General features: G+C 37.5%; 5 protein-coding genes across 5 annotated transcripts; 2 read left to right on the top strand and 3 right to left on the bottom strand.

Annotated features, from left to right (window-relative positions):
- Positions 1-504: 504 nt before the first annotated feature.
- Positions 505-1,806, top strand: I206_105001 (uncharacterized protein; the record flags this gene model as incomplete). Its single annotated transcript, XM_019154303.1, has 7 exons — positions 505-544; positions 607-633; positions 701-995; positions 1,083-1,180; positions 1,284-1,357; positions 1,482-1,613; positions 1,747-1,806. The coding sequence occupies 7 exons, from the start codon at positions 505-507 to the stop codon at positions 1,804-1,806; spliced, it is 726 nt and encodes a 241-aa protein (XP_019013043.1).
- A 220-nt stretch (positions 1,807-2,026) lies between these two features.
- I206_105002 (uncharacterized protein) lies at positions 2,027-3,083 on the bottom strand (the record flags this gene model as incomplete). Its single annotated transcript, XM_019154304.1, has 3 exons — positions 2,027-2,811; positions 2,928-2,992; positions 3,058-3,083. The coding sequence occupies 3 exons, from the start codon at positions 3,081-3,083 to the stop codon at positions 2,027-2,029; spliced, it is 876 nt and encodes a 291-aa protein (XP_019013044.1).
- Positions 3,084-4,501: 1,418 nt separating this feature from the next.
- On the top strand, positions 4,502-4,968 carry I206_105003 (uncharacterized protein; the record flags this gene model as incomplete). Its single annotated transcript, XM_019154305.1, has 2 exons — positions 4,502-4,832; positions 4,907-4,968. The coding sequence occupies 2 exons, from the start codon at positions 4,502-4,504 to the stop codon at positions 4,966-4,968; spliced, it is 393 nt and encodes a 130-aa protein (XP_019013045.1).
- A 391-nt stretch (positions 4,969-5,359) lies between these two features.
- On the bottom strand, positions 5,360-7,383 carry I206_105004 (uncharacterized protein; the record flags this gene model as incomplete). Its single annotated transcript, XM_070203048.1, has 8 exons — positions 5,360-5,497; positions 5,664-6,022; positions 6,072-6,198; positions 6,254-6,354; positions 6,442-6,530; positions 6,589-6,890; positions 7,051-7,116; positions 7,177-7,383. The coding sequence occupies 8 exons, from the start codon at positions 7,381-7,383 to the stop codon at positions 5,360-5,362; spliced, it is 1,389 nt and encodes a 462-aa protein (XP_070059149.1).
- Positions 7,384-8,630: 1,247 nt separating this feature from the next.
- I206_105005 (uncharacterized protein) lies at positions 8,631-10,741 on the bottom strand (the record flags this gene model as incomplete). Its single annotated transcript, XM_019154307.1, has 2 exons — positions 8,631-10,483; positions 10,636-10,741. 2 exons carry the CDS (start codon positions 10,739-10,741, stop codon positions 8,631-8,633), a joined length of 1,959 nt encoding a protein of 652 aa, XP_019013047.1.
- Between the last annotated feature and the right edge of the window lie 125 nt (positions 10,742-10,866).

The following is a 10,866-nucleotide window of genomic DNA, read 5'->3' on the forward strand; positions in this document are numbered from 1 at the left end:
TATTTCGCTCATATCCGTTACGATTTACAATTAGATTTCGAATTTTTAGATAAGATTCGAAAAACATCTTCAGAATCGTTCCTGAGTTTTCCGATTCTTTCCGATGTTTTTATCTAAGCGACGGAACTGCCGGACAGCATATATCGCTATAAACAGTCCTTTCGCTACGGATACAATTCAATGGCCGCTGTGAACAGGTATGTTGTCAACAAAAGCGGAACATGAACGGGTACAAATTTCATCAATCATCAAGCCTCAAAAAGTAGTCATCGTTTAAAAAGAAGTATGAAATTGTCGGTTTCAGATCAGCTTTGAGCTTATCTCAGGGTTCAAGGGATCTAGAACTCGATCGCATCGTCACGTGACCAATTCGGTCAACTATCCACGTGGTGCAAGAGACAGCTCGTTGACGCATTGTCGACATCCGACATATTTCCCAAATGTGATTTGAGAATCGTATATTACCACAACTTAATCAGCTGGTGATCAAGCGCTAGCGCTATCATGGCGACAACAGCTCAACAGCCGGGATTGAGCTACAAGGGTGAGCGATCTGTTGCACGTAAATCAGCAGACAAATTACAGCTAACATCTGGTATCTTGCAGACATAGCAGATGCTATAATATCATTCTGTAAGTCAGCGTTCATGCCATACAGCATTAGATAGAATACTCATGCTGATTTTCCTTGATGATATAGTGGAAATATCGCTTCATACAATATTATATCTCCGATCAGTCTATCCAGCAACTACATTCTCACGTCGTCGAGCTCACGGAGTTCCAATTTATCAATCCCGTCATCCTCAAGTCAGAGCGTATATAACTACCGTTATAACTGCTCTTGCGCCGGAAATACATAATGGTAAATTAAGACGTATGACAGTGGTTATAAAAGGTGTAGAAGATGGACTACCAAGAGAAAGAATGATTTTCGATATGGGTTATCTGGCTGAATTGGAAAAGTTAAGAGAAGGAAGAGGTACTGAAGTTGGGTAAATGTCATTCTACATCATACATCACCGATCATCGACATTAGAAGTGTTGAAAGTCAGAATACTGACAAGGTATCTCATGATCAGCCTTATTGGAGCTCCAAATGCAGATGAACTAGGATTGATGTTAAGAGGATTTTTGATAAAACTAAATGCGTTGGAAGGGCAATTATTAGATAATAAAGGTAAGCTTCACCATCTTTTTTTTCGTTCCAATTATTACCAGAATGGCTATGGCAGTACAACCAGAGAAGGCTTGCTGATCGTTTGCTTTCCGTATGTCTTTAGGGGAAACAACTTTCGCCGTTGTCATAGAAACCAATGACTCACTTGAGCCTTCAACCAATATCAACGAGGATGGCGTGAGTTTATCTTTCTAAGATACTAAACAAGTCGACCTTCTAACCCCTATCATTTTTAGCCATACCTCTGTTGTATGAGGTCATCATTGAAGTATGTTTGCTGATACTCTGCATTATATTCTAGTCCGTCCCACCTTGGATCCCAGCTCTAGCGGCGGATACATTGCGACCACCCGCATCGCAAGATTTAGAAGGCTGTACGGAAAAACATGAACCTTTGTTGAATGTCAAAGCGGTTGAGACGGGTGTGATAGATGTAAGTTTGCCCCGATGGCTCTTTTACCTTCAGTGTCCATCATAACTCTGTTCGTGTATGGCTTTTCGCTTCTATCTCGGATTTCTTGGTCACTATCGCGTGCTAATGTATAAACATACCTTTCGTCATTTAGATACGGCTGATGGTTCAAGAGTGTGTCGCTAAGACCGGAGTAGATAGACTGGATCCGTAAATGCTAACAGGATAAGTGATAGAAACGCTTGACGGCAAGCTTAGAAAAGAGGGACTCGTTGTATAACGTATATTATATTTTTCTGATTAGGCAAATCTTGCTCAATGATTTTGTCTTCTCTTTCCAGTAAACATGCGGCACAACCTGTCATTTCATCAATTTGCATTGCATTTCATTCCATTACTATAGCTACAAGTGGATTAACAGTACAAAAATTTATTTAATATCTTTCACTAGTAGTGTTTCCTGGTCCACCGAAAGGAGGTTGACCTTGATCATTAGATCCCACACCGTGATGTCCTGTACCAGTTAATCCAGGTCCACCTACGTGAGGACCACCAGTGATACCTCCATGTTGATTATGAGATTGGCCATGTCTACCATCAAGTCCACCTGGTCCACCACCACCTAATCTTTCTTCACCAAGTGGTAAACCTGAAGAATGCCCAGTTGGTCCAGTACCTACACCAGAATGTTGACCTTCTAAAGAATGTCCTGAAGTACCACCTACACCAATTATACCGTTATTGTGTGATCCACCAATCGATGAATGTTGTTGAGGATGTCCACCAAATCCTGGTTGTCCTTGTCCAGGTGCGAATGGTTCAGTACCGGAATGTCCAACATTGCTATGGTTACCACCAATACCGGAATGAGTGTTATGAGTTTCACCGATACCGGAATGAGTGTTATTTCCACCTAAGCCGGAATGAGTGTTGGTGTGATTTCCACCGAAAGTTGAACCTTCTTGTCGTTGTTGTTCATTACCGTGTCCAGCAAGACCAGCACCGGTACCGGGATGACCATGAGAACCAGTGTTACCTTGATTATGATCACCATGTTGTCCAGTTGGGTGAATTGAATGTTCACCAGTTGGACCACCTGGATTTTGACCTTTGTGCAAAGTTTCATTGTATCCTTGAGGTCCACCTGGAGGTCCAGCGTAACCGTGTTTCTTAGCTTCTCCTTCGGCGACTTTACCAGGGTTATTGGTGACTTTTCCGACTAGTAGTTTGAAAAGAGATCAGCTGAAGTACTTTTAAGTGAAAATTGAACATTGTTAAAGGCGTGTAAAGTATAGGACATATGTGGTGTAAGGGGATTGCAAGGAATAAACTTACCTATTTCCTCAAGACCTCCTCCGATCTTTTGACCAATAGATGGTTTAGCATTAGCTGCGGCAGCTCTACAGGAGAAACATGATATTAGCTACTCGCTCAAGATCATGTCTAAAGATATTGTACCACTCACTCGTCATGATTTGAGTGAGAAGTCATCTTGTATGAGTTTAAATTCGTTGAATGTAAATAATATAAGTTTGTTTGTTTGTAAGACGATATTTATTAAGGAATCGAAAGAAAGATCTTCATCTGAATCAGATTGACCTTTATATATGTCTTCACGTTTCATTTTCCTTCTTTGACATTCCTTATGAAAGATCTCTCTGATGATTCATATCACGTCACATTAAGTAATGATGATCATGACGTGACCATACCTTATATGAGTCATGATTGATGATGTTCAACGGACTCATGGTTACAAAGGAACAAGGGTTAAGCTGGTTTAAGCAGTAAATATTCAAAATGATTAGGTATACAACCGAGGTATAAAAGAATGATTTACGTCCGAAACAATTCTAAAAGCTATGTAATAAAGAATTACTAGTAACACATTATGAGTCATGATTATCTCAGTCCGCAGTTATAAGGAATTCCTTAATTTCGTTGATTCCAGAACTTTTAAACACCTTTGATGCTTATTTTCCTCTTGTATTACGCCAATTTCAAAACGGCCGAGAACTTGCCAAAAGCCAAGATTATGCTCCACGGTTCATGTATCGCTTCAACACAAAATTTATAGACTAGACACTGACACTCGTACCTTTTGACAAAAGGGAAAGACAAGAGGTGACGAATAATGAAATAATCAGAATCTCGAAGCTTTTTAATGACGACATCTTCAGGGTTTTTATGACGCAAGATTTTGTAATTTTGAAAGGGGAGATAAGATAAAAAGTTATTTCGCGGAATACTCAATTATCAGATTTCATTTCATTATGCAAATTCACCTCGTCATGCAATGCTACCTTCGCATGACTGGAAAATATCAAGAAGATCTACTTTGAAATATGAATAGGAATGATTCCTCAGTTCCTGTTACAGAGCAAAGAATAGAGTAATGATAGCTTTTTTTAGTTTATCGAAATCATTTCAATTTACAAGCGCTTCTCGAGCAAAAATACCCATGTTCACGTTTAAAATTATCAAAGAAAGATGAATGTTAGCGTAGACTGCTACTACGAGTGAATCTTTCATATTTTTTGCAAGTGTGTTGTTGACATCATGTGCAAAGTTTAGGAACTGCTTCAATTGCCTACTCAAATCCCGGTGACAATATATCTTACTCCTTTGTCCTCGATTGATAGCGTCTATACGTTATTGACGGTAAGACAAGATAATGGCTTCTTCCTTCAAACAGTGGAATTGTTCAAGTGATCTAATATCAGACTATTCCTTTGTCCTAAGTTGCTTTGTTTTAGGCTAATCTAAAATGGTCAAGTATACTTGTACATGTGTACATCTTAACAATTTCAATCCTTATAACGATCGACATTTTTTAAAATTCGCTTAACCCCTAATAACACGTATCAACTCATCAAACTACCACATAACACAATTCACATTAGTCTAAAATGGCATTCGCAATTCATCCTTTATATTCAACTTATCCAGGAGCATCATTTTTTCCTAATGAAAATTTAAATGGTCCACATTTATCAATACAATCAGGTGGAAATTCATTAGGATATTGGGGAAATGTTCCATTAAATTTACCTGAATTTCCTTTACCTGAATGGAATTTACCACCTGCTTTAATTGCTTTAAATGAAGGTAGAGGTACAGGTATTTATGGTTTACCTTTACAACCTGATGGTGGTATTGGCGGTAATCAACAACAAAAATTTAATTATGGTTGGCCAAAATATGGTCCTATGCCTTTAAGACCTGATTTAGGTGGTTTCGGTAAGTTCTTCAATTTATTCATAAAATATCATATTAATCAATTTGTTACTAATTATCCCCGATATATACTGTAGTCGGCAAGACTAATCCATTTGGAAGAAGTTGGCCTCACGGTTTCTACAAAACTACATATTAAATTATCATTCCGCTCGGTCAACACGATCCGTCAACAGGGACTCGATTTTTTTCTCATCTCCACGTTTCATACAACCTCATGCATTCCTGTCAAGCCCAAATGATACAGCTAATCCAGGAACACCTGCGGATTTATGGTGTCTTGAAACGATTCAGGTGCATATACAATAGAGCAATATGAGATATGAATTAAAGAATATTCAATACACAGAACTAACGTCTCGATCTGCCGATAACTTCTACCAGTTCCTTATCGTTCTTGAAAGATACTCTTTTCTTCCTACTCCTATGTCTCGAACTTCTGCGCCCTCCCAGAGTCACGTTCTGCATTTCACTGATCATGATACCGTCTTGATTCCGGTCTCTAGCTATTAACAGGTCACTCGAATCATCTAAAAATACCTCTGCTGGCCATAGCCGTACCAACTCCTTCCTGGACCTCCAGGAAAAGTGGGATTTCCCATCTGATCTATCGGTTGATTGTTATAGGCTACTCCGGATTGACTGTGATACGTGTAAGGGTGCATTCCCTATGAAGAGAAGATTTTCAGCTAAGCTCCGAAGCCTTCGACGTAAAATAAGGGCGAAAATAGGCAATCGCGCATTCATTGTGAACCGAGGTTGATTTATCGTGACACGAAATCGTGATCACGCATGGCGCAGCGGTCTATTGCAGAGCGAGCAAATGTCACTCACTGGTCCGGCTTGCGCTTCGCCCATTTGTCCATGGTTTCCTGGCATCCCACCTAAAGGTCCTCCACCCATCATCCCCATATTCCCCATTCCTCCCATCATTCCAGGCTGCATCATCCCAGGGTTCATTCCTCCATTCATCGCCATTTGATTCATCATCATAGGATTCATCATCCCTCCTCCGCCACTCATCGCTCCTGGCATCCCTAAAGCACCCATACCAGGTTGTGCCATGCCCATACCCGGCATTCCTAATCCAGTATGTCCCATCATAGGTCCACCATTCATCATTCCTCCTTGCATCGGGCCTTGCATCATCGGGTTTTGCATTCCTCCCATTCCGTAGGGTTGTTCTGCTTGAGCTATCAGATACGAACTCTGCCTATCAACTTGAATTGTCAGATTACTCACGACTCCCATAGAAACTTCGTCTTCTACCTCTTCTATCATCATCTGAGTCACTGTCATTATCAGCTCCATAGCCGTAATATCGAGAACCACCTCGCCTGTGAGAGTGATTGTGAGAGAGATCGTAATGCTATAATAGGACCGTGAGCTAGCCCGCACATGTGGACGTGGCATGGGAAGCTCACCCTATCATAGAGATGTTTGGCAGTAGCGGCAGCGTATTGAGCTGCCTCTTCGATGTTTGCCCTAGAAGATCTAGGCTGGACTTTGTCCCAGATGTTGAATACTATGTTGTATAAATAGTGTGTATTTAGCTCTGTATATATCCTGGCCTATCCTAGAACAGTCAGGATAATAGACGGATCTGACTCACGTTCAGCCACAGCTAATCCGACGAGTCGTTCCCTGTTCTCCTGTGATGGCATCGAGTGAAAAGCGGTGTAGTGATCTCTATCCCAGATACTGCAAAAAACTCCGCATCAGCTTGATGTTGCCATTCTGAGATTCAGCTCATACTCACAGGTATGATTGATAAGCAGCAGCCCCTCCGAGGGTTTTGTTTCCCGCATCTACTCCATCAAGTTTATGATATACTCTATAATGGGCTTGTCGAGCAGACTCTTCGGATAGATGTCGACTCGCGAAGAAGTTAGTCAATGTTGAAATCTGTTTATCAGGAAAGTTTGGATCAATTTCATATGAGCCTTCTTTACCTTGCTGGGTTTTATACTTGTTTTTCAAGAATTGATATTCTCTCAATATACGTACAATGTTATCGAAAAATGATCTTTCAAGTCTTCCTCCATCGTATTGAGCAGTTGCCTGAGAGCGAAATTGAGGGTGATGAGGGGGACGAGGAGAAAGATAAAGTATCAGATGCCTGAGTCAGCATAATGTCTCTCCGCCTCAGATAACGAGTATTGTGGTAATTAGTGGGGTCGCTGAACTCAGTGTATGGAAGATGAACAAAATGGTCACTTACCAGATCCCAAGCTCCCCATCCAGCTTCTGGTTTATACCCTGAAATAGGTAAAGTATAATCGTAACCCTACAAACGGTACAAATAAGTTTCTTGCCACTCGTTTGTTCAAACGAAACCAAGACTTACAAGTTGTCTATAAGCTTGGCCGTAATTACCCATTCCAGGCATTCCAGGCATCCCAGGCATCCCATTCATACCAGGCATTCCACCCATACCCATTCCCATAGGATTCATACCATTCATACCTTGCATTTGTTGTTGTTGCTGTTGCATTCTAGGATCCATCATTCCTCCTCCTCCACCACCCATCATTGGATTATTGTAATATTGCATTTTGTTTGCTTGAGCTAAAGCACGTAAAAAGTAATGAAAAGGTGATTGCCAAGGTGATTGACCTGTAATTGAAGTATACCAAGATGTAGGAATGTATGAAATAAATGAGGCTATTGTGGAATTATTTCAATTGGTTAATTGTGATTGATCGATGAACTCGTATGATGATGATGATTTTGGATAGAAGTTGGACTTGATGATTTCAGTGAAAGCGAGTGGCGAATCCTCTATCAGCTAGTTATCAATAGACTCATCTGCCTATCTTCAGTTGTTACTATAAGGAGTGCTGCGACAGAGCCGTGAAGTCGGAAAGAAAGCTGATGAGAATGAGGATATTAGAAGAAAGATAATAGACAATAAACAATAAGCATTAGTAACAAAAGCTTGAAATCCTTCTTAAATGGTCAGTGCGTTTTGCGATGTATTATTATGCATGTTATTGTCAATGTGTGTGCATTTGATGGTTGACGTGTGTTGACCTGTATTTAAGTGTCCTTTGTGTTGAATTTCAAGGTTAATGCGAGAGACATCTTATCATGACGACGAGGAACCACGTGGAAATGTCCTTTCTCCTACAATATTGACTCCTACGCACGATTGTCATTGACATTGTGATGCTTCATGACCATCATGCTACTTGACAATCTACCTTCAAATAAGCTGAAGAATATAGATAGCGAAAATAGTCAAATCAGAAAGCAATAATAGAACGAACGAAATCAAAGAAACGCGTTTAATCTCAAAATAATAATACGATCGTCTTCCCTTAGTTTTCGGGAAAACTACACAAACACATGACGGAAAATCTCTTAGCCCATTTTTTACTTACATGTGGCTTGGTCGATCATTCTATTAATTACGTTAAGCATTCAAGGAATGTCTTCGATCGTTCAGAAGAATTTTCTACTTCTTGCGGAATGTTGACTTCCATCTCCTCATTTGATGAATTTTACTTTCGAAGCAAATCAGGTTATATATATATATATATATAGCATGAACTATCGTATACCTGGATTCGCAGGTTCTTCTTCATCGAAAATCAAGATCCACATTGCCTGATCAAAATTCTTTACCTTTACATACGGATTGTAATACAAAATGATCGCCTGGATCTGTACATATTTTTATGAAAAATACCTTTTAAAAAGAGACCAACCGCCTAATCCTCAAATTTGATATCAATTAAACACTTCAATCGTTAGATATATCAATTCTTAATCCTTCGGAATCACTCTTGATATGCCTGCCTACTTGCTTACATCTCCAACTGGTAAAGGCGGACTATCAGCTTTCATCCAAGAAGGTAAATCGTCAATTCCATCAAATGTACTTGAATATCTCAATGGACTAGGTGATTTAAGTATAGGTGATTTCAAGGGTAACGTGGATTTCAATAAAGAAGGAGGTTTAACTCTAGATATTCTGTGTAAGATAGTTGAAGAGGAATTTGACGAATGACTATCTTGGGATTGATTATCCTGCGCATCATTATAATTAGTTAAAGTAGTTGAAACTGAAGATATAGGTGGAGGAAAATTAGGTGATGGATTATCATTTGAAGATTGACTTAAACTAGGTCCTGAGTTCCTGTTTTTAGATTTACCTTCTTCAATTGTTAAAATGTCATTTGAATTTGGCATATTAGAAATTCTTGAAGATTTAGAATATAATGATGGTGAATAAATATTACCAGAATTCAATTTCGTATTTACCTCAATTCTAGAAGGTGAATAAGGATCACTCAAATCTCCTTCATCTTCATCTATATCAAGACTATTTCCACCTCTGGTATTATCTTGATTATCAAACGTCTGGATCGAGCTCAACGTTGGTTGAGCAGAAGACCTAAAGTTGATCGTTGGGCTAGAATTACCAAATTCAGGTGGGAAAGAATAAGTTGAAGATAATGTATAAGGTGCAGGAGAATGTTTAGGTTGAGGAAATTCAATTGAACCTATTGCAGGCGGTCCTCTCTCAAACTCTGAATTCCGTTCTAAGGGAGGAGTATATGGTGATTGCATATGAGAGATAATAGGTGAAAGATGATGTATTGAAATAGAAGATGATTTAGGATTAGAGTAATCTTCTTGATGTGGCTTTTCATACTCTTCAACTTGATTTATCGATGATGTCCTTGAAGAATGATCATGATTTATCCGATGTTGATCATATTGATAATCATTTGGAGAGTTTTGATATTGATATTGATGTTGACTATTCCGATTATACTGATTTCGTTGATCATAGTGATTATACTTATTTTCATCATCCTTATACTCATACCTTGATTCTTTATGTGGTATATAAGTAGAAGCAGGTGATTTCGGATAATAACTTTTTCTCAATCCAGAATCAATAGAGTGAATTGAATTTTTACTCTTAAGTTTATGTGTTGATTTCAAATCTTCAAGATAAATAGGATCATTTGACATCTGATTAATATATGATCTTCTATAATTAGTTATAGGTGATTTAATATTTGGTGGATATATTAATTCATTAATAGGATTAAAAGGTATATAACTTGATTTAGGTCTATTATTATAAATCATATAAGAATCTTTAGATAATCTTAAATTATCACAAGGAAAATAAGTTGAAGAATTATCATAAAATAATTTAGGTTGAAAATCAAAATTGAAATTTTGAATTGAATTTTGATTATTACAATTTTGAATATTTTTAAATTGTCTTAAATGTGATAATGATGATGATGATGATAGTAAAGATGAATTTTGATATAAATTATTTTGATTAATAATTTCCCAACCTTTTGGAAATTCTTTTAATCTAAAATCAGAATTAAGATTAAAATTTAAATTATTTTTTGAATTTTGAAATTGTAATTCTTGTTGTTTTTTTAAATTTATTAAATAAGTTGTTTTTCTCCATAATTTCCTTTTTTTAAAAGAAGAAGAAGATAAATTTGAATCTAAATTCTTATTTTCAGATTTTCCTTTATTGAAACGATTAATATCAAAAAGTTTTATAAAATTTGATTTTTTTTTATTATTTCCATTTCCTTCTTTGGATAATAAAAAATAAAAACAAATTAAAATGATTACAATTCCAATAGAACCGAAAATTAAAAGTACTTTGGCTAGAAAAAAAAGAATAAGAAATTAGATTATTTGTCAGTGGATACATCAATTTTTAACAACAGATTCAATTGAAATTAGTTTCAAAAGAAGAAAAGAAAAAAGAAAAGGAAAAACAGAAATAATAAAATGGATAATCTTTACAACGACTCACTTGAATGTACTTGAAACCAATCTTCATCTTTTGAATCTTGATCATGAGTCAGATGAATTTTTTCATCTCTAGATTCAAGTAGTTTATTGATTATTCCATTTGACATGTTTTGGATTTTACTTTTACAGTACCGAATTAATCAATAATGGCTCTCTTGCCATATCTGAAACAAGTTGACGTATGATGACCTTTGATGTAGCCCTGGTATAGGTAAAGGTAATTGGGGTGCGT

Source organism: Kwoniella pini, chromosome 6, assembly GCF_000512605.2.
Source record: "Kwoniella pini CBS 10737 chromosome 6, complete sequence".
In the NCBI taxonomy this organism is placed as follows: domain Eukaryota; kingdom Fungi; phylum Basidiomycota; class Tremellomycetes; order Tremellales; family Cryptococcaceae; genus Kwoniella; species Kwoniella pini.